General features: G+C 38.8%; 1 protein-coding gene across 1 annotated transcript in view; it reads left to right on the top strand.

Annotated features, from left to right (window-relative positions):
- The window catches only part of CAPN3 (calpain 3), a 37,552-nt gene that overhangs the window by 13,856 nt on the left and 1,486 nt on the right, over positions 1 to 22,210 (top strand). Inside the window, exons 7-22 of the mRNA XM_072986228.2 lie at positions 924 to 1,007; positions 1,333 to 1,418; positions 1,733 to 1,810; positions 2,008 to 2,168; positions 6,728 to 6,897; positions 7,846 to 7,857; positions 8,740 to 8,948; positions 10,616 to 10,652; positions 11,141 to 11,242; positions 13,640 to 13,717; positions 15,000 to 15,057; positions 16,149 to 16,213; positions 16,752 to 16,820; positions 17,942 to 18,020; positions 18,176 to 18,292; positions 21,838 to 21,896. Of these exons, the coding sequence (XP_072842329.1) occupies positions 924 to 1,007; positions 1,333 to 1,418; positions 1,733 to 1,810; positions 2,008 to 2,168; positions 6,728 to 6,897; positions 7,846 to 7,857; positions 8,740 to 8,948; positions 10,616 to 10,652; positions 11,141 to 11,242; positions 13,640 to 13,717; positions 15,000 to 15,057; positions 16,149 to 16,213; positions 16,752 to 16,820; positions 17,942 to 18,020; positions 18,176 to 18,292; positions 21,838 to 21,896 (1,464 nt within the window). The remainder of the gene's footprint in view (positions 1 to 923; positions 1,008 to 1,332; positions 1,419 to 1,732; positions 1,811 to 2,007; positions 2,169 to 6,727; positions 6,898 to 7,845; positions 7,858 to 8,739; positions 8,949 to 10,615; positions 10,653 to 11,140; positions 11,243 to 13,639; positions 13,718 to 14,999; positions 15,058 to 16,148; positions 16,214 to 16,751; positions 16,821 to 17,941; positions 18,021 to 18,175; positions 18,293 to 21,837; positions 21,897 to 22,210) is intronic.

Below are 22,210 nucleotides of genomic sequence, written 5' to 3'. Positions count from 1 at the left end.
CAATGAAGGGAAAAGGCCGGGTGGAGAAGCCAGAACAGAGAAGCAGGCCTATAAACAGGGACTTCTTTCCATTAAACAGCTTCCTATGTTTATAACTCTTTTTGGAGACCTTCAGCAGCTGTCTGCACAAGCTAAACAAGCTTATCTTTCTTCCCTCTTTTCTAGATGTACCCCTCAAAGTACTAAGTCTGTATTAGTAAAATTTTCCTCCTGCCAGATATAACTGAAAACCAATTTAGTCAGCAAGGACTGTTATAGTCTTCCTTGGCAATAATGCAAGATCAGAAGTGATTTAATTAAAAGATCCAAAACAAAATGCCCATGTGATTCATTCATAGAGAAAAAGTTCTAAAATTGCTAATACTTTCATTGGTAGGATACCTACATTCATTTTCCTCTTTTGCGCCTGTAAAAACTGACACCTGCTTTTTTTCTTCAGTGAAATAGAAAGCCAGAAAACTGATACATTTGGCCCAATTCCAATTTATATACTAAATTTACCTAATTAAATTTTAACTTTTTAGTTAGTAAGGTATTGCCTACCCACAATGTTGCTTAAATTGAGGTGACATTGTGTAATCTATCTATCTATCTATCTATCTATCTATCTATCTATCTATCTATCTATCTATCTATCTATCTATCTATCTATCTATCTATCTATCTATCTATCTATCTATCTATCTGTCTGTCTGTCTGTCTGTCTGTCTGTCTGTCTGTCTGTCTGTCCGTCCGTCCGTCCGTCCGTCCGTCCATCCGTCCATCCGTCCATCCGTCCATCTATCCATCTATGTTTTCAGAGACATACAAATAAACCATGCAAATAAGTAAAAAATATAAAAGGCCAAAAGGTATTTCTCTTGCAAAAGAATTCTGCAAAATGCACAACTGTTATCCTTTCTGTGTTTTCCTGTGTTTTACAGACTGTAGCTCCAATGGTGTTTGAGAGGCGCATGACTAATGGATTAGTCACAGCTCATGCCTATTCAGTTACAGGTCTGGATGAGGTAAAATAATACAGTGTTTTTCATTTATAAGTATGAGCTACAAAAACATTTTGCTGGGATATAATTGAATGCTTGTAATCCTTCTACATAATATAAGTGGTTGAACAACAAATTAACTGACCAAAAAAGTTACTAACTGGCATCAGTGAGGGACAGAAGTCTCACCAATGCACTCTTGAACAGAAAATGGTTATCCACTCATTTTAGCATCTGTTTTGGCCACATCTACAAATGTCTGTACTTGTTTTGCTGGAGTGTGTAAGAGAATGTGAGCTGTGCAATTTCAGACTGGCTCTTTAATTAGTGGTATGTTTTCCCTTTCCAGACCACATTTAAAGGGGAGAAGATAAAACTGGTACGGCTGAGAAATCCTTGGGGACAAGTAGAATGGAATGGAGCTTGGAGCGATCGGTGAGTGAAAAGAACATTGGGAACCTAATGCCACTTAATATGCTTTGATTTTTCTGTGACTTGTTCAGAAAAAAAGTTGTGTTCTGTTCTGGTAGTAAAACCTAGAAGTTGATTAGCATGTGTTTTGTTTCTAAGGATGCTCCCTTAAAGACAATAATGTAACAGTTCAGTATTTGTTGAACCAAATTTCAATGCATAGATCAAAAACAGAAAATGCTATTTTCTGGTTTGTTGTTCAAGAAGTTACAAGGTACAGTACTTAGTTAAAAAAACTATCTGTATACTGAAAAAGGATCTGCCTAACTCTTTTGCAGTTCAAATGAATGGAATGTTATTGATGGCACAGAGAAACTCCGTTTGCAGTACAGAATTGCAGAAGATGGTGAATTCTGGTAAAGACCTCCATTTGTTTGTCTGAAAAAAAAAATACACCTTTTTTTAGATATACTCTATACCTGCATTTTTATGCACAGCCATGAACTTCTATTTAGGAGCCAACACTCAAATGCCATAATTTATTTTGTGCTACTCATCCAAAGGAAAAAAAATATCATTTTCATACTTTTTCTACAATTGTTTATCATGCTAGGATGTCCTTCCAAGATTTCCTGAGGTACTTCACAAAGCTTGAAATGTGTAATCTCACACCAGACACTTTAGAGACAGATAAGCTTCAAACTTGGACGGTTTCGGTCACCGAAGGGCGATGGGTGCGAGGCTGCACAGCAGGGGGCTGCCGTAACTATCCAGGTAAATGCAACATTAAGACTGCATTGACTGATATGTAGATTAGTATATAAGATTGAAAAGAACGAAGAGAAGACTTTCTGCACAAATCAAGCAGTAGTTTAAAATTATTCATCACGCAAGTAATTGCAAAATGCTCTATGGCAATAATAGCCATCTTAGAACAGATTTTCCTTTTCCTAATTGCTTAAACATGAATGGGAATGCCTTTTCAAAGATGGCACCCCACTCTTTCAGGCAGCACACACAAATGTAATTTAAAAGCACCTTTTCTTCAGCAATATTTGTCTATAGAGATTTACAGCAGAATTGTATTCACATTCAGTTCCTGACTGGAGTTTATTCCTAGATAAGTTAACAAGGACTACAGCCTCAACCAATTGATTGATGAAATGTGAACAATTAGTTGCTGTTTAGTCGTTAAGTTGTGTCCGACTCTTCGTGACCCCATGGACCAGAGCATGCCAGGCCCTCCTTTCTTCCATTGCTTCCCGGAGTTGGGTCAAATTTATGTTGGTCGCTGTGATGACACTGTCCAACCATCTCGTCCACTGTTGTCCCCTTCTCCTCCTGCCTTCACTCTTTCACAATATCAGGGTCTTTTCCAGGGAGTCTTCTCTTCTCATGAGATGGCCAAAGTATTGGAGCCTCAGCTTCAGGATCTGTCCTTCCAGTGAGCACTTGGGGTTGATTTCCTTCAGAATGGATAGGTTTGATCTCCTTGCAGTCCAGGGGACTCTCCTCCAGCACCACAATTCAAAAGCATCAATTCTTTGGTGGTCAGCCTTCTTTATGGTCCAGCTCTCACTTCCATACATCGCTGCTGGAAAAACCAGTGAACAATTAACTGATTTTTAATTCTTTAATAGGGTGATATTTCTGTAGAATAAGCAGTTAGTACAACAGCCCTCAAACAAACAATCAACATTACTGTAGTAAATCACATTGTGTAAACAAAAAGTTGTATATTTTATGCCAATGTGTGTGTAAACTATGTGTGTAAACTATGTGGAAATTCAGAGTTGAAAAGAAAGACAGGCTAGCACAGCACACTGGTGAGTAAACTGAACTTTCTTGATGTCAAGGCTGGACCATGGAAACCTGAGCTGAGTCAGAAACCAGGAGCTGGAAGCCAATGATGATACTTAGGACTCAAAAATACGTTGGAGATTAAGGACAAGAAGCAAGGAGCAAGCCAAAAATCTAATGGCAGTACAAGGATATACAGGAACACTTGAATGTTCAGAAATACTTGCCAAAATCTTTTTGCTTACCATAATTAAAAATATGTATTTATTTAAAATATTTTTACCCCACCTTTCTCCTTAAAAATGAGCCTGTCGTAAAAGCGTTCCTTAGAACTGCCTTTACACGAAACAGAGAGGGGTCCGGAATGATCCGTCCCTATTGCCAGCAAAATCGGGTCCTGAAATTTTGCTCTAGGCGACTTCTCACTCCTTCGCCCAAGTCTGTCCCTATTTTAAATAAACTATCTGGAAAATCTGCTCTTCCTTTTTTATTACTTTAGGACCCTAATTTGGTAGTGTAATCGCGGCCAGATCAAATAATATATATGTGTTTATACAGTTATCTTAATCACTCAGTTTCATTATCAGCGTACATTCGTGAAAGACTATCTGCAACAATATTTAATTTTCCCGGAATCTTGAGATCGTAGAATTTTTAAATATAATTGTGTTGGCACGTTCAGATCAGCACACGAAAATTCAAAAAGTGATAAAAATGAAAAAATGTCATCGCCCTCTTGGTAATATGGTAAGTTTCTCCTGTCAATATTAGATATTGATTCTCTGGCTTGTTGTTTCTCAGTAATTTCCTTCTGTAAAATCTGTAGTTTCATTTTGTGGTATCTTCTTGCTTGAAGTTCACTAGCTGTGTGTGCATTCATCCATTGCTTCTGGCAAGCTAATAAATCAGCCATCACTTCAGCTAACTTATTCTCCAGAGTTGACCGGTCTGCAGCATTGCCACTAATGTCAGTCTCTGCTCCAGCTGTTCCCCTCTGCGTGGTTATTTCTTCATCAGGAATTTTTTCTTGGGCAGGCAGGCCCTTTTGAACTGCCTCTACTATTTCTTCTTCCTCCTCTGGATGTCCTGCTTCCCGTAATTTGGACCATGTGTCATCTGGATCATTTGCCAAAACTCTCAGGACAGCGTCTTCTCTTTGGTGAGGCAACAATCTGTCCATTTGCAATCCACCCGGTAACTGGAAAGAAGCAGCTCTTTTTACTCTTTCAGCCCCAAATTGATCATCTGGGCATTTTAAAATTCCTCTTCCTATGACTGACTTCTGGCCATCCACAAGAATCTTCTCTGTTAGCAGGTCCTGCTGAATAGGAACTTGTTCCGCCCCAGTGTACTGCTGTGCCTTTCTTGGCTTCACTTTAGGTTTAACTACATCTGGATTTGCTTCCATTAATCTTTGGGCATCTTCTTCATCCTCTGGGTTATCTACTTCCCAGTGTTCCACTGCTTCCAAAATCTCCTTATCCACTGATAATTCAGGCAGTGAACACCGACTGCTAAAAGCCATTTTCCCTCTTTTTTTTTCCCTCTCCCTCCAGCCTTGGCCGAAGCACTTTAGCCCCGGGAGAAACAATAAAACAATAAAACTGTCAGCTTTGACTAATCCTACTTTCCCTCCAGGAAATCCTTTTGGCTCTGGCTTAGGGTAGGAAATTTTCCCTTTTTAAACTTTATTTAATTACTTTTAAATTCTTTTTATTATCCTAGCTGGCTCCTTATAGACTCCTGCTACACTCAAAACAATTTTGCCACTCTGTCACCTGAGTGAATCAAGCTGGCACTTTTTAAACAGCACAATGCTTGTTCCCTTAGAACTCTTAAGCCACTGGCAGAATCTCTCCTTGCATTACTTTTGCCTGAGCTTTCTGCATAGGAGTCTTCTCTAGTCACAATAATTTACAGCCTTCCCTGCTTTGCTCTGAAGCTCACACCAGAGAAGTTTCTCTTGTCCTTTATTTAGCAGTGTGTATCTGCTTGCTCACACATCTGCCTTCATAAAACAATTACCAGCGCTAATTCAGCCCTTGAGCAAAGCGCAACCCAAGCTGCAACTATTTAAGCTGTCAGCGTGGCATAAACACGGCACATGGATTTGTATTCAAACGCAGCCACCATGGCTTGTGAATCAAATCCCATCTGCCACTATACTGTAAACACGGCACGTGAGACTCAGATCCCACTGCTGCCACCATGTCGTAAAAGGGTTCCTTAGAACTGCCTTTACACAAAACAGAGAGGGGTCCGGAATGATCCGTCCCTATTGCCAGCAAAATCGGGTCCTGTAATTTTGCTCTAGGCGACTTCTCACTCCTTCGCCCAAGTCTGTCCCGATTTTAAATAAACAATCTGGAAGATCTGCTCTTCCTTTTTTATTACTTTAGGACCCTAATTTGGTAGCGTAAACGCGGCCAGATCAAATAATATATTTTTAAAGTAGTCAATTTTACCATAGTAGCTGTGGTCTAAACAAGGAGCCCACTTGCAGACAAATTGTCTTTTTATCTTTTATTAAAACAAGATAGCATTTAAACAAACATACTAAAGCATAATAACGTCATTAATTATTTCCAATACCCCAGCCTTCTCCACCAGATATTTCCTCTATAAAACGAAAACAATAGACAGTCTAGCTATATCTTAAATTAACATTCTTACGCAGTCTCCAAATTAAAATTCTGCCAAATGCATCTCTCTCCGTGTGTCGTCTCTGGCTGTCGTGCAAGCAAACTCTACCCCATCTCTCTTCTCTGTCCTCCTTTTTCTCTCTTCGCCCATCTTTCTTAAATTAAGCCGTTGTGTCCTTGTCCGTTGGAGTTTTGATAAGATAAGGGTCATCTTGTTCTTCTTGATTTTTTCTTCTGCTGGAAAAAGAACTGACCTTGTACAACTTTTTCTTCCTAATTGACACCTGGAAATCAGTCAGCTTCTAGTTGTTTCGTTGCTGTTATGAAACAAAATCCATCTCTATTCTACTTTTACAACTTTCATAATCAAATTCATGACAGAGCCAAGTTAGCTTTCATCATTAAAAGGCTAGTGATAAGTGTAGTTAAGTTTTACACAAGAACACAATGGCCAAAATCTTGTTACTTATCATAGTAAATTGCACTAGAGTAGGACCATTAAAGCAATGGAGGTTTAGTCAGTCAACTCCTCTGTAAGTTCCATTGATTCAAATGGGCCTTCTTTAACTGTGACTTACTTTAGCGTAGTAAGTGACAGTTAAAGTAGGCCCATTTGAACCATTTCATTTGAACCAAGGGAATTTAGGGAGTAGTTGACTTACTCAATCCCCATTGATTCAATGGGCTTACCCGACTACAACCTACAACATTAAGCAACAGGATTTTGGCTATTGTGTTCCTTGTATAAAACTTAACTTTTTAACTTAAACTTAAGAAGAACTTCTTATTTAAGTCTTCTTTAAGTGGAAGACTTTAGCCTTTCCTGTCCGAAAGATTCCAAATACCCATTTGTGGCTTTGTGGAATTAAAATATTAACTTACATTTTGCAGACACATTTTGGACCAATCCTCAGTATCGTTTAAGACTCTTGGAAGAAGATGATGATCCAGAAGATGATGAAATTATGTGTAGTTTTCTTGTTGCACTGATGCAGAAGAACAGGAGGAAAGAACGGAGGCTGGGAGCCAATCTTCTTACAATTGGTTTTGCCATCTATGAGGTACTATAGTTCACAACTGCATTATTCCATTTGGGCACCTGACTGAGTAACTGAGTACAAATTCCATTCCAATAAAATACATCTCAGCTGATGGTACCTGATAGCAGGATGCAACATTTAGTTAACATTCAGTTGGTATACAGTGGACCCTCCACTTATGGAATTAGTCCATACTGGAATGGTGGCTGCAAGTCAAAAAGTCTGTAGGTTCAATCTCCATTGACCTACAATGTATTGAAAACAGATTAATCTGTAACCGGCCATTTTTGTTCCTTTTTGTTCGTTTTGGTTTTTTTCTGGTCTGTAGGTCGATTCTCCGGCTGCAAGTTGAACCTAAATTTTGCAGCCAGAGAAGTCTGTAACTTGAAAAGTCTGTAAGTCGAGCCGTCTACAAGTCCAGGGTTCACTGTATTTAAAAAACATTTGTAAAAGCCTGAATCACTTTAAAAATATTGTTCTTTTTTTTTAGAATGTAAATGCACTTATCTTCCCTGCAACGTTTGTAAAACACATTACATAGTACAACTGCTGCATCATTTTCATTTCATTTCATTTTTATCCCTCCTTTCCCCATAGTGGGGACCCAGAGTGCGTAAAAAATGAATCCACAATTCATTAAAACATATTGATTCAAAAATATAGTATTTGCCAGTTAAATACTATATTTATATAATATATTGATGGCCTTTTTAATTCCCTGAAGACTGATTTTGACCAATAATACTGGCCATGCTGACTTACGGGTTCTGGATGTTGTAGTCCAGGATGGAAAAAAATTACTTTATTCTTAAAGCATGGTAGAATTTACTGAAACTCTGGTCCTATTTAATCTGAGAATACATTTGTCAAAACTGTGGACATGAACTGTGGTTAATATAAATATATAAATTAGCAATAAGCTCTTCTCTATTCATATCTTATGGCTTTCACACCTTGTTTTTCTTTCAGGTCCCAAAAGAGGTAATGCGGAATGAAAGAAGATCTGCTGATATATTTGTATAATTATTTTGATATGCAATGCCTTTTGTGTTGGTTTGTGAAGCGCTTCAGAATTTTCCAGGTTATGTTCTTTAGCACGTGGAAATGTAAACCTGAATGTGGATTTGCCTGGACGCTGTGAAAGTATATTTTTCCTGTGAGTGTTGTTCCAAAGTACACACTTGGATATACATAGCCTATAGGCAAAGAAGTAATATCCAGCAGTAAAAATGTCACTGGAAATTAGTGGCAAGAAGCACTAAAATGCTACAGTAGCATGGAAAGGGAGGTTTAATCACTCAAAACTATAAGCTGCAGGTGAGTAGGGGAGATATAGGTAACAGTATCTGTTGAAACACCACCTCCCCAGCCATATAAATATGTCTATGTATGTAAAACATCTATAAAGGAGAACTTGAATAGAGATATTTTGACAAATAACAGCCTCTCGATGAACTTATTAGGGTCAAACTACACAAATGCTCAGCTCACGTTTTGACCAATCAGAAAGCAAAGCAAGAAAATGTGTAAACTATGGAAGGGACACAAGGTCATGCTAGGATAAAAAGATGTCTTTTCCCACTTAAAGAAAACCTCTAACTGCATAGCTGAATATTTTGTGTATTGACCAGATAGGCGGGGGTACAAAATGAATGAATGAATGAATGAATGAATGAATGAATGAATGAATGAAACTGTTCCTCTGTCGTCCTAATTAAGTAGGACTGGATATAAATAATAGTCTCTATTATATTCCATATAATATTGGAATATATTTAAATTTTTTATTATAACTTCATTCATTATCATGTATACTGCTTGGTGTCCAAGTTTTGGCTGCCAATTGCTTGTTTGTATTAACAGATGCAGGGTGACAAGAAGCATTTACAGAAGGATTTTTTCCTCTATAATGCCTCCAAAGTAAAGTGCAAGAGTTACATAAATTTGAGAGAAGTTGCTGAACGTTTCCAGTTGCCTCCCAATGAGTACGTCATCATCCCATCCACATATGAGCCTCACCAAGAGGGCGAGTTTATCCTGAGGGTTTTCTCTGAAAAAAGAAGCCTTTCAGAGTAAGTAGAAGAGCTATGTTTTGGATTCCAAATTTTAAAAACAGGATTCTTTATAGCTTTTGAGTATTGAGTATATTTCACATCTATTACTATCAGCAGTTTTATAAAAATTCAGTTCTTCAAAAGACTTCTGGTTTATGAATGTGGGATATTGTGCTTCTAATTATAAGACATAAGACATAAGACATAAGACATAAGAAATTTATTTGTCATTGCACTCACAAGTGGGTGCAACGAAATGAGGTGCTCTTCCCCAAGGTAAAACTGGACAACACCACTACAAAAAAAGTTAAAATATACACAACACTCACCATACAGATATGTATACCCCGTTTCTCCCAGCAATTAAAATTCCACCAAAAACTTATGACCCCGCTAAACAACACTAATCATAAATTCTAAATGGTATTTGTGACATTTATAGCCTATTCTATTGAAAAGCTGTCAAGAAGTTTGCAACCTAACCACTGACCATTGTTAAAACTATTCAGTTCAAGAAGCCTTGCATTTATGAACATGGGATATTGTGTTTTTGTACCCATGATTCAAAAAGCCAGGAAATATTGCAGCATAATATTGTACTCACATTGCCAGCAGGAAAAAGGATGCCAAGCTTTACATAGCAAAGGGGAGCCTGAATATTGACAACACCAATGGCAGCAGTCAAGATAGTTTACAGGACACCCTCTTTTGCTCACCACCATCCACAAAGTGACACTATGCAAGGGGAAATCCTGGAAGCTGACTCTTTTTTCATTCGTTAACCACTTCTCACCCAAACACAAAGCAATGAGCAGGGCTGTTTTTCAACAAGTGTGAATGTTAGTCTTAACTGCAGTTTAAACATTGCACCACAAGGTATTTATGTCTCTTTTTATTATCCGGCTAAACCGCAGAAGCCTGTGCTGCAAGGTCAGAAGACCAGCAGTCGTAACATCAAATCCATGCAATGGAGTGAGCTCCCATCGCTTTGTCCCAGCTCCTCGCCAACCTAGCAGTTTGAAAGCATGCAAATGCGAGTAGATAAATAGGTACCACCATGGTGGGAAAGTAAAACGGTGTTCCCTAGCCACGCTGGCCACGTAACAACGGAAACTGTCTTTGGACAAGCACCGGCTCTTTGGCTTGAAAAACGGGATGAGCATCGCCCCCTAGAGTCGGACACGACTGTACTAAAAATGTCAAGGGGAACTCTTACCTTTACCTGTCTCTCTTTAGTTGCAAACAGTTCTTTTGAACTGCTTTGGGTGCCACAGGAATTGATAACTACAGGCCAAGCTGTTGTCTCTAGATAGTTGGCACAATCTCTGAGGCCAGTTTTATATAAGTCTTTACTTTCCACCTTACCTTCCTCCAGTCTTAGGTTAGAGAAATATGGCTGGAAATGAGTGGTTTGCTTTTTATAGAGTGGTGGTTTTGAGCCTCGACCTGCGTGATGGTCTTGGACTGCAGTCTGCACTCCCTAGTGGAACTTGATATGGTACATACAGAGACTTGTGATTCTCCCCAAGGACACAAACCGATGTTGCTCAAAAGCAAGCCTGACTTGTCTTTTAAAATATGTAATAATGCTGCATTTCCTAAGCCAAGTAGAGAGAACTATGTAACAGAGAAGATTTTTCTTCTTTTTTTCTTTCTTCCTTTCTTTAAACCTTTCAATCTTGCAGGGAAGTTGAAAACAAGATCGAAGTAGGAAATATTTCTGTGAGTACCTTTTCTTTGAAGCTGATCATGTTGGGCCTCTTGATGTTTTCTTCAAGCTGTACAAAAGGGGTGTGTTTTGTCACTCTGTCTGCCTCCATTACCTGTTTCCATCATATATTACACTTGTAATGGTGCTGCTGTTTGTGTTTCAAAATGGCAAGAGGAGAAACATTCAAAATTGTCATACATTCTCAAACACAATACAGTAATTGTTAACAGTTGCTGTAGCTCATGCTAATCAAAGGACAAGGAATTCAGGGTCATGGAAAGCCCACCTTGAACCTTCTTTGTCTCTCTTTATTGTATTGGTCTTTTAATTGAAATCCATGTGTATGGTGTATATTCCTGTCTGCTTGCACCTGTCAATGTGATGGCATGTGTGCCTAATGAGCCAATCTGTAAAATGTGTTATGTGGACAACATTGCCCCTTTGGCAACTACCGTTCACTGATCCATGATTTCTCGTCCACTTCTCATTCTCCCTCTAGCCAATCATCTTTGTCTCAGACAGAGCAAAGAAGAACAAGGATCAGAAAGGTGGTGAGGGCCGTAACAAGGGCAAGGATAAAACATTCACAGATAAGAAAAAGGAAAGCAGTGAGGTTTCTGTATCCTTCAGCACGAGGAAAGCATGTGTGTGCTGCTCTGACTAGCATGTTGAAATCACTTAGTAGCAAGCATGCTTCTTCTGACATTTTTTTCCAGTCCAGCACCAGGACTCTCGGGGGGCTTGCACCAGTCCCTCCAAACTGATGATGGAAGAAGATAGCAATGTTGTGAGAAACACTGTAGGGTCACATCTCACTGTATCTCACTATTTTCCTGTGAAGTCCTTTTTCTTCCCCCATTGCTGACTTGCTATAGAAAAGGTTAGATAAGCCTTCCCCTATTGTTACCTAACAAGACTATGATCTGATAAGCTCTGTAATATTAGCATCGTTACAATTAACACAATCCTGTTTGCCCATGGGTTGTGATAGAGAGTCAGCTTTGCATCCTTGTACCCCTCGTCTGTGGATGCTGATGCTTGCTTCTCAGCCCAGCAGACTCGAGACCAAAACAGATCCCTGACGTAGGTGGGAGCTGAATCCATATGGTGAAATGGCATTTCTCAATTTACAAAATGGAAGCACGTATTTTGCCCTTTTCTATCAGATGTTGTTTTATGATTCTCTTGAGAATTTTTAAAATTCAGAATGCTTTTATCTTACTTTTTTAGTTTATACTCTAGTGTTAAAATTAGAATTAAAATATGATTTGCAGTGGCTTATTCAAAATGCTGAACGGACCATTCCCAGTAGCACTAGATCTGTATTGTAATTACTTAGTTTATGCAACCCACACCTGCTTTTACATAGGCTACAAGCTCTTGGCACAATTGCATGCCCAGGGTCTTTGCCATTACTGTACCTTTTCTTCTAAAAAAACCCATCTTGTTTCAAGTCATCATTTTCTATAGGCTTCTATGCTGCCTTACTACTCTGAGATTTAAAAATTAATCATGTACAAATTAATTGATGCTGAACTAGTAACTAGCTTTGCATATTTCTCCTTAATTTTTCTTAGTAAAAGAAAGAAAAACTATCTTTGATATGGCTTTGCAGCAACTGCAGTGTCATCCGTACAATATTGGAAAAGCTGTCCATGTTGACAAGTATGAATGCCATGGACTTGGTTAAATGGAGAGTGGGATCATAGATATGCAATAAAAGTGAGAATAGAGGTGGCACAGAGCAGCTTCTTTAAGATAAGTAATATAACACACTAGAAAAATTGGCTTTCAGAATGTTCCTTGCATGGTGCTACGGATTCTGAGTTCTACTGTATGGTGTACAATGCCATACTTCAGCCAAGATTACTGTAAAAAGATAAATCTACATATCAAATACTTCTGTCATTTCTTACAAATAAGGAGATAACCACCTGGGGCTTTGTACAAGATCTAAAAGTAAGGGCAGGTAATATCTTCATTGGACCTCTAAAATATCAAGTCAAGCTTTGCGTCCTGCAGAACTTAGATGCATATTACAAAAAGAAAGTGAACAATAAAGACCAAAATATCAGGTTAAAAACAAAAGAAAAAGAAAAAACAAAGAAAACAGAAAATTTTGTAGCACCTTAAAGACTACCTGCCACAGTCCTGAAGGTGGACTTGTCCAAAAAAGCTTGTAGTAGTTAGTCATTAAATTGTCAAAAAAAATTATCTTCTTTATTTCTTATTTATCCTTTGTTTTTGGCATGACCTGCAAGCACAGACTAATATGGCTACCTCTTCTAAAATAAAGTCTATACGATTGTATGAATTGAATCCTATTGCTGTTTGCTTAAGGTTAACTGACAGGGTATTAGAGCAGATCTCAGTTGTGCAGTTAAGCACCTGACCCGTCAGGTGACTGAGAGGTGCCCCGGTACCTTGTCAATTACAAATTACACAAACCTTATGTGAACATGAATTAGAAACTACATAGCTACTAATGTAAGACAAAACTATGATAAATATGTATTTTAGCATGCCTGTATTTCAAAGACCTGACCCAGTAGTAAACATCTTTGTTTACATGTACAAAGAGTGTGAGAATTTTCAAAGTTGGTTTCAAAATGGAGATTGGAGTATAAGAGGCACAATTTCAGAGTTCAACTCTGAGGTAGATTAGAACGTGTCTCCAAGACCTACAGTACCAGACAAAAAGCTGAACCTGCACCTCCGACTTTCATCTGCAGTACCTTTTTTTAAACTTAAAAGAAGAATCTGGCCATGTTGTTTGGCTTTTCCCCCTGCAGTAACCACAACATTGTGATACCTAGCATAATCAAGACTGGTGTGGTTTGAAAGCTAATGTTTGAGATTTTTAGTAGTCTACTAAAAGTGTCATTTACCCTTGCCTTGGATTGTGTACAATGACCATGTGGATTTTCTTTGCTTGTTTATTCCTCTTTTGTTAGAAGCCCCTAAATGAGACTCATTTCAATCTTTTTTTTATTTGCAGCCTGCAGAAAAAGATTCTGATAAGGAGAGTGAAGAAGACAAACAGTTCAGAAATATTTTTCACCAGCTTGCTGGAGATGTGAGTTCAAAACTGCTTCCTTCTTGTGTCAAATTGATGTTGGTAATATTTAAATTAATAGCGTCTTCAATGCCTAAGCCAAATAAAGCCTTTTTCTATAAGAGAATATTTGAAAGGCAATTTTGAAGGCAGTTTGCAAGCTTTGCTTTCATTTTTACTCTTCCCTCTCTTAGAACAGAATTTTATCAGAGATGGATTTTAAAAAGACTTAGATTTTCTCATGCTCAGTCGTATTATATGACTTTGTCATAGGAACAACATTTTCCACTGTGCTAGAAATTTGCATTAAAACACCTACAGTAGTACCTCGGTTTACAAACCGAAATCCATAGAAATTAATGCCCCAGTTTACGTTCTTTTACTCCCCCACCCACTATACAAAGGGGTTTCCGCAGGATGCATTGCACCTGGAGGTTTCTAGCACCACCCCCATTCGTAGAGCAATCCGTGTTCGGTTTACAAAATTTCCGCATTACGTAACATCCCGGATGGCGCATTAGTTTTGTAAACCACGGTACGCCTGTACATTTAATTTCTTTGTCAGTGTCTACATCACTGCTTTGAAAAGACACTAAACGCGTTTGGAGGAGAAATGTAAGAGCCCAGTTCCATTATTTTTTTTAAAAAAATCTATTTATATTGGGTTTAGCATGTTTTAACTTAATTTAAATTTAGGTGAATACATTATACATTTGCAAGCATAGATTAATATGACTGGGAAACCATTTTTCTGTGCGGCAACAAGTTTTTTTAGTCCTCCACCAGAGGTCCATTTATTTTACCTCAGATTTGGAATCGATTCATTGAAAACGATTCCAGATATGTGAACGCCCCTGTCCACACAATTTTTTTTGAATTCCACTATCTGATACAGTGCTATATCAGATAGCAGGAATTAAAAAACAACATTGCAGTCTGCTTGCCAAGGCTGACAACACAGCTTCTCACACCAAACCATGCCTGCCTGCCTGCCTGCTTATACACCGGCCTAGCCCTTCTTCCAGTTCCTGCTCCAGGCGGATCGTGTTAAGCCAGAACTCTGCACAGTGACCTGTCCATTTTGGGTGTCCCTGCATGGCATAGCCCATAGCTTCTCTGAATTACTCAAGCCCCTTCGCCATGACAAGGCAGCAATCCGTGAAGGGGTGAGAATGCAAACAGTTATAATTTTAATGTACAACACTGCATATTGTGTGGTAAATGTTAAGTGTAACCAAGCTCTAAGCACTGCAACTTGTCATCCCCTGAGTGACTTAATCATATGCATGCCAATTCTTCACAGGACATGGAACTCAGTGCTGATGAACTCAGGAATGTCCTCAACAATGTTCTGAAAAAACGTAAGTGTGCCTTTGCTGTTTCGTACACCCTCTGAACAATAACATAAGAATAAAAAAGCAGTTAGAGGCTGGGATTTTGCATAAACTATGACATCATAAATCTTTATGAAGATTTATTTGAAAGAGATCACAGGTGGCAAACAGTTTATGTGCATCAAATGCCTCCACCATCCTCACAAATTCAATCTGTGTATTTCACAGTGAAGCATTTGTTCAGAATATCAGGCACATAAGTAGCACATGTCGTTGGGAGCTGCCTGGGAGAAAGGTGGCCTACAAATGAGACAAATAATACTAATACCACTGCTGAGTTAATTAGCTATTTGCACAATCATTGCATGTCTCCATGTACAAGTTAAGATTTCAGACAAGTATATCCTGCTACAGAATCAGGTCTGACATACCCAGAGATGAGCATTTATTAACATATATCAGATCTAATTTTTCATTTGTTACCAGAATTAACTACCTCACATGAGACACTGAGCTTGTGCTAACGCACATCACTGTCATTCATCCCGCATGTAGAAACACACACACCCCTTTATGGTACAATTTTTTAAACAAAGCACATATGCCTGATTTAACACCATTAATAATAGAGATCAGTATTAGTAAGTGCTGCTCGGCTAAAAGGCCATGCCATTAACACTCTTATTTCCCAATTGATTTGAAAATGGTGGTGAAAAGGTGTTTAGTAGCAAGGTTAAGCAATTTTTATTGGGCAGCCTAGTAAGCTGGTAAGTTTATAATGCCATCCTGGGCTCTTTGCGAGTAACGTAAGGTAAAGATCCAGATCAAAATCTTACTGGCAGTTTACACCTGTGTAAGGGAAATTGCTGCTAATTAACTAGGTGTTATTTACATTCCCTAAGTTGTGCATGCACTGAGGATTACTATCAGCACCTGGTTGGCAGGCAGCTGTTTGCCACCACAACCTGGTCAATTTCCCTTACAGAAGAATAAATCAGCCACAGAATTCCAGCCAGAGTTTCAGAATTTAGAGACATGTTTTCAAGTTTCAGTAAACAATGTAACATTTTAAAAATTAAAGATTAACACGTTATCGAATCAAATTAATTTTGTTTTAGATAAGGAACTGAAGACAGAAGGTTTTGCCCTGGAGTCCTGTCGCAGCATGATTGCCCTAATGGACGTATCCTTTTCAAATCACATACAGTCACTTTACATCACAACAGCATTTCTTGGCTGTATTAAGAGCCATCTCAAAGGGAATTTCCTTCTAATATCATAAATATTTACATGTTTAAAATGCACACTGTCCACAGAATCGCTGTACTAGTCCTGAAATAACACCATGACTTGTGAGATACGGCGTTACATACACCCCCTCCCCATCTTATTTGCTGGTGCTGCAACTCAGTTTCTGCACAAATGGTTAAAGTGTGTCCTAGCTTCACTTTAATGTCTCTATCATACATTTGTAAATTCTTTTTTTTACTACATTACTACAACATTCCACATAAACACATATATTGAAAGCCCTGTTGTGGGGCTTCAGCCATGTTGCTCACCCTTTCATTGTTTGTTGAAATGTACGGTTAAGTAAAAATCAGATGTTTGGTTTCTGGATGAAAAAAAGTGCAGTCTTTTCAGTTGGGCATCCCTAAAATGATTTCTGGCTTCACTCTTCACATTCCAAAAATTTTTTGAACTGAACACCAACGTCACAGACAGATGGTTCAGGGAAAATAAACCTCGATGAGTTTCGACACCTTTGGAATAAAATGAAAAGCTGGCAGGTATTCCTGAAGTTTCTTACATATGCTCTGTTACTTTTGGCTGATGAATGTCACAACAATCTGCATGTAGGATTATGAGAAACTAAGATACAACAAAAGATTAAATTTAGTCACTAAGGAGAAGGCTATTGCATCCAACAGGGTTTTTAATATACTTTTCTGCAACAAAAAAATAATGGCAGAAAACAAAATAATGTGATTTCTCTACCCGAAGCTCAAGGTGAATGTGCGAGGAGGACTGCTGGTCCAAATTACACAGATTCTGTGGAAATGTTTCCACAAACATAATGGAAGCTAACAAAGGAGGCAAAGCTAGAAGTTTCCTTTGTGATATATCAATTTCCATGTGTAAGGAAGTTTTGGTAAGGCGTTGCTTCCAGATAAATGAAACCTACCTTGTACAGAATAGTCATGTGAAGAATTATAGCATTTCCCACCATGGATATCTGAATTCATTCTAAAAGCTTATATGGATTTCTCAGCAGGCATCACCACTTGCCCAGAACCTGATTACAATTACTTAGTGGTGGCAGTGGTGGTTTTTATTACTTTTAAAAAAACAACAACCATATATTAAGAATTTCTGTACAGTTTACCATGCAAAGTATCTGGATACATACATCTGCACTCTGGCATGTTTACAACTATTCTGTGGTTGATGCTGTCCTACCAATGAGCAAATATTAGAATAATGTGAGGAGATCTGATAACATATGAAGTGATAAAGTAAGAAAACATAACTACTAAGGACAGTATTAAAGCTCTACTAAAACAAATGTTCCTCACCCACTCTAAAAGCATGTATAAGCTAAAGGACAGCTCCTAAAATAGTCCAGGTTTCCTTGACTTCTGCTTGGTTTGGAGGCAAAACTTGTAACATATTGATTGGTTCGATGTTTTGCTGCCAATGGAAGTGCAATTCAATGGCATGTGCTATGAGCTATTAGACTAAAAAAATATTTCTTATTACCCAATGCATGGCCTGTAAACAATAGTTCTTGTTAAATATGTCCTGAATAATACCAACTGCTTTAGGAAATATTTCTCCAATAGTTTATTTCCTTTTCTGCTGGTAGGGTTCCTACTATTCTCAAACCCACATCATTTTTTTTCTCTTCCAGAAAATTTTCAAATATTATGACACTGATAACTCAGGAACTATTAAGAGCTATGAGATGCGTAATGCAGTTAAAGATGCAGGTATTGTATTCTGCTACAATGTTATTGTCCTGTCTTGCATTTGATAAATTTTCTGTGAAAAGCACATTACCTCACAAACATAAGCTAAATTTGAGAGAGAGACTGGAAAACAAATCTGCATCATCCAAGATGTTCCATTCTGTTCTTCTTCTCAGGGTTTCAGCTGAATAACCAGTTGTACGACATCATAATAATGCGGTATGCTGACAGAAATATGAACATTGAGTTTGACAGCTTTATCTGTTGCTTTGTGAGGCTTGAGGGAATGTTCCGTAAGTACAATTATTTAAAATTTTTACATCTTCCAATCCACTCAAGTGTTTGCAGAATATAAGACTATTATATTAGTCTTATATTCATAAAACTTTTGCTGGACTCTGATGCATGAAGGCAATATTGAAATTCAGGAAACAAACTCTGTTCACCATTATTATTGCTACATGGTAGGCCTTAATGTAGCTGTAACTTACATTAAGGCTTACATCACAAACATTAAGTTTGTGATGGAAGCGAAATCATAACTTACATTAAGTCAAATCACAATTGGAAGTTGCTGAGATCAGTTTTTGAGCCATTTTCTTTTCTGGTCCAAATCTACCAGGCTGCAGCATTCTTCATATTTTCATACTATTTGAAATCAAGCTAACTTGAGTCTTCCACAACTGGTTTTGTATTATATCAAAAACTGATGATAATTTCACCCATCATAAAAAAAATAAAATAACAATTAAATTGTCCTACAATTTCTATGATGTCAGTTCCAAACCAGAACAATTCACAGAACCTCCAGCTACGTTGTTGTTGTTTGTTTAGTCGTGTCTGACTCTTCGTGACCCCATGGACCAGAGCACACCAGGCCCTCCTGTCTTCCACTGCCTCCCGGAGCTGGGCCAAATTCATGTTGGTCGCTTCGATGACACTGTTCAACCATCTCATCCTCTGTCGTCCCCTTCTCCTCTTGCCCTCACACTTTCCTAACATCAGGGCCTTTTCCAGGGAGTCCTCTCTTCTCATGAGATGGCCAAAGTATTTATTTTATTTATTTATTTATTTATTGGACTTATATACCGCCCCATAGCGCTACAAGCACTCTCCAGGCGGTTTACAATTTTTAATTATACAGGCTACACATTGCCCCCCCCCCCCCCAGCAAGCTGGGTACTCATCTTACCGACCTCGGAAGGATGGAAGGCTGAGTCAGCCTTGAGCCGGCTACCTGGGATTTGAACCCCAGGTCGTGAGCACAGTTTTAGCTGCAGTACAGCGTTTTAACCACTGCGCCACGAGGCTCTTATTGGAGCCTCAGCTTCAGGATCTGTCCTTCCAGGGAGCACTCAGGCTTGATTTCCTTTAGAATGGATTGGTTTGTTCTCCTTGCAGTCCAGGGGACCCTCAAGAGTCTCCTCCAGCACCACAATTCAAAAGCATCAATTCTTCAGTGGTCAGCTTTCTTTATGGTCCAGCTCTCACTTCCGTACATCACTACAGGAAAAACCATAGCTTTGACTATTCGGACTTTTGTTGGCAAGGTGATGTCTCTGCTTTTTAAGATGCTGTCGAGGTTTGTCATCGCTTTCCTCCCAAGAAGAAGGCGTCTTTTAATTTCGGGGCTGCTGTCACTGTCTGCAGTGATCATGGAGCCCAAGAAAGTAAAATCTGTCACTACCTCCATATCTTCCCCTTCTATTTGCCAGGACGTGATGGGACCAGTGGCCATGATCTTAGTTTTTTTGATGTTGAGCTTCAGACCATTTTTGCGCTCTCCTCTTTCACCCTCATTACAAGGTTCCTTAATTCCTCCTCACTTTCTGCCATCAGAGTGGTATCATCTGCATATCTGAGGTTGTTGATATTTCTTCTAGCAATCTTAATTCCAGCTTGGGATTCCTCCAGTCTGGCCTTTCGTATGATTATTCTGCATATAAGTTAAACAAGCAGGGAGACAATATACAGCCTTGTCGTACTCCTTTCCCAATTTTGAACCAATCACTGTTTCCGTATCCAGTTCTAACTGGTGCTTCCTGTCCCACGTATAGATTTCTCAGGAGAAAGATAAGGTGGTCAGGCACTCCCATTTCTTTAAGGACTTGCCATAGTTTGCTGTGGTCCACACAGTCAAAGGCTTTTGCATAGTCAATGAAGCACAAGTAAATATTTTTCTGGAACTCTCTGGCTTTCTCGATAATCCAGCGCATGTTAGCAATTTGGTCTCAAGTTCCTCTGCCCCTTCGAAATCCTGCTTGCACTTCTGGGAGTTCTCGGTCCACATACTGTTGAAGCCTATTTTGGAGGATTCTGAGCATAACCTTGCTAGTGTGTGAAATGAGTGCAATTGTACGGTAGTTGGAGCATTCTTTGGCACTACCCTTCTTTGGGATTGGTATGTAGACTGATCTTTTCCAGTCCTCTGGCCACTGTTGGGTTTTCCAAACTTGCTGGCATATTGAATGTAGCTCTTATAGTACCCAGTATTATATCATCTGCTTATGTTTGCAGGAACAGCATCTGCTATTAACTAGCCATTGCCTGCTATTAAAACTGCCAGAATAAGAAATTATTTATTTATTCAATTTGTGTCCCGTTCCCATTGGTGTCACAGCACTACTCTGGGTAGGTTACAACTCATAAAATAGAAAACAGAAATGAAAATAGAAATATTAAAACTGATAACAATAACCCTTAAAAAAAAAGAAAGAAAAAAGAAGACCAGACGGCACCAACTAATTTTAGAGTGGAGGGGAGAGAGGGGGGGGGGGAGAAGGTGGTCAGCTGGGGTCGGTGTGGAAAACCTCCCTGAAAAGCAATGTCTTTAATTGCGTCTTAAAAGTCCACAGGGAGGGGGGCTAGGCAGAGCTCCTCTGGTAGCTGGTTCCATAAAGTTTATAGCCACTGCAAAGATATATAAGATAGACTTTGTGCAGTTTGTGAATTGTCACACTCACCTAACATACTGAATGCATCAGAGAGAGAGAGAGAGAGAGAGAATTTTCCAGTGAAATCCCACTGCACATATGATTCCTTCCGTTTAGCCTTGATAATTTTCTAGGTACTTGTAGCAAAACAGAGGGTTCAAAAGGTTTGTTCACACAGTACGTTAAATGCCTGTTCATCTACACCACTAGTGACTTGTATGAACCATGATCTCCAACAGCTTTCAAACATGGCCAGCGTCAGGATTTCCCTAGCATTCTCAGTGGAGGTTACCCTGGCTGATATTCATCAGCTTCTAGCTTCCCAGTGTCCTTCAACATGGGGTCTTTCCAGTGTGTTGGTTAGTGGCGCAGGCGAGGGATGATAACTGTGGCTTTCTTTCTAGCTAGCACAATGGTTACAATGGCTAGCAATCATGCGGGTTGTGGAATCCAAAGCACCTGAAGAGTTCCAGGTTGAAGAGGTTTGCAATGCGGAGACTGAAATCCTGTTTGTGATGTAAGCCAAATCATAACTTTCAGTTATGGCGCTCTTTGCCAAACAAAGCATTCTGACCGTGGTTCTTGGGGCTCACGCCTGCACACCAAGCTGGCATGTACATGCAACTCTTAAAATTGCATCAGGGACACACTGTTTTCTAAGGAGGAATGGACCAAAAGTTAAAAATTTGGCTTATGGTATGAACAAGATTTCAGTAAAAGTTGAGATAAAAACATGCATGTGAATGGGATTTGTTGCCAGCATTCGAATGACAAGTCGGGAGTACTGTATTGAAGTCATTGATGTTTCATAATACTCATGTCTGTTGCTTGGCTTGCTGTTCAGTATGTTCAGTATATTTCCTACTGGGACTTGTTTTATATATATATCCTTTATTTTCCCTTAGGTGCATTCCATGCCTTTGATAAAGATGGAGATGGTATTATTAAACTTAATGTCTTAGAGGTAATAATTGTTTTGTGTGTTGTTCAGCATACAGTTGTACCACTCAATTGTTTCCCTTCGAAAGTAGGGGACAGAAAAATAACAGCAAGTTCTCAAACTAACTGGGTTTGGGCAGCATTTGTTCCTGAAAGCAAATAAATAAACAAGGACAACTGTATTCAAGAAAGGTCATGGAGGTGCTGGCTTTTCTCAGAACCTGAAATGTAAAGTTACCAATGTGGAAATGGAGTAATATACAGATATTGTATATTGTCTTGCATAAGGGGAATTGTTGGATTCTGCCTAGTATCTTCATCTGACTAGTGCTTTCTTCC

This window comes from Pogona vitticeps, chromosome 1, assembly GCF_051106095.1.
Source record: "Pogona vitticeps strain Pit_001003342236 chromosome 1, PviZW2.1, whole genome shotgun sequence".
Lineage (NCBI taxonomy): Eukaryota > Metazoa > Chordata > Lepidosauria > Squamata > Agamidae > Pogona > Pogona vitticeps.
Note: the sequence above shows the minus strand (reverse complement) of the source record. Positions and strands in the feature narration are given on the sequence as shown.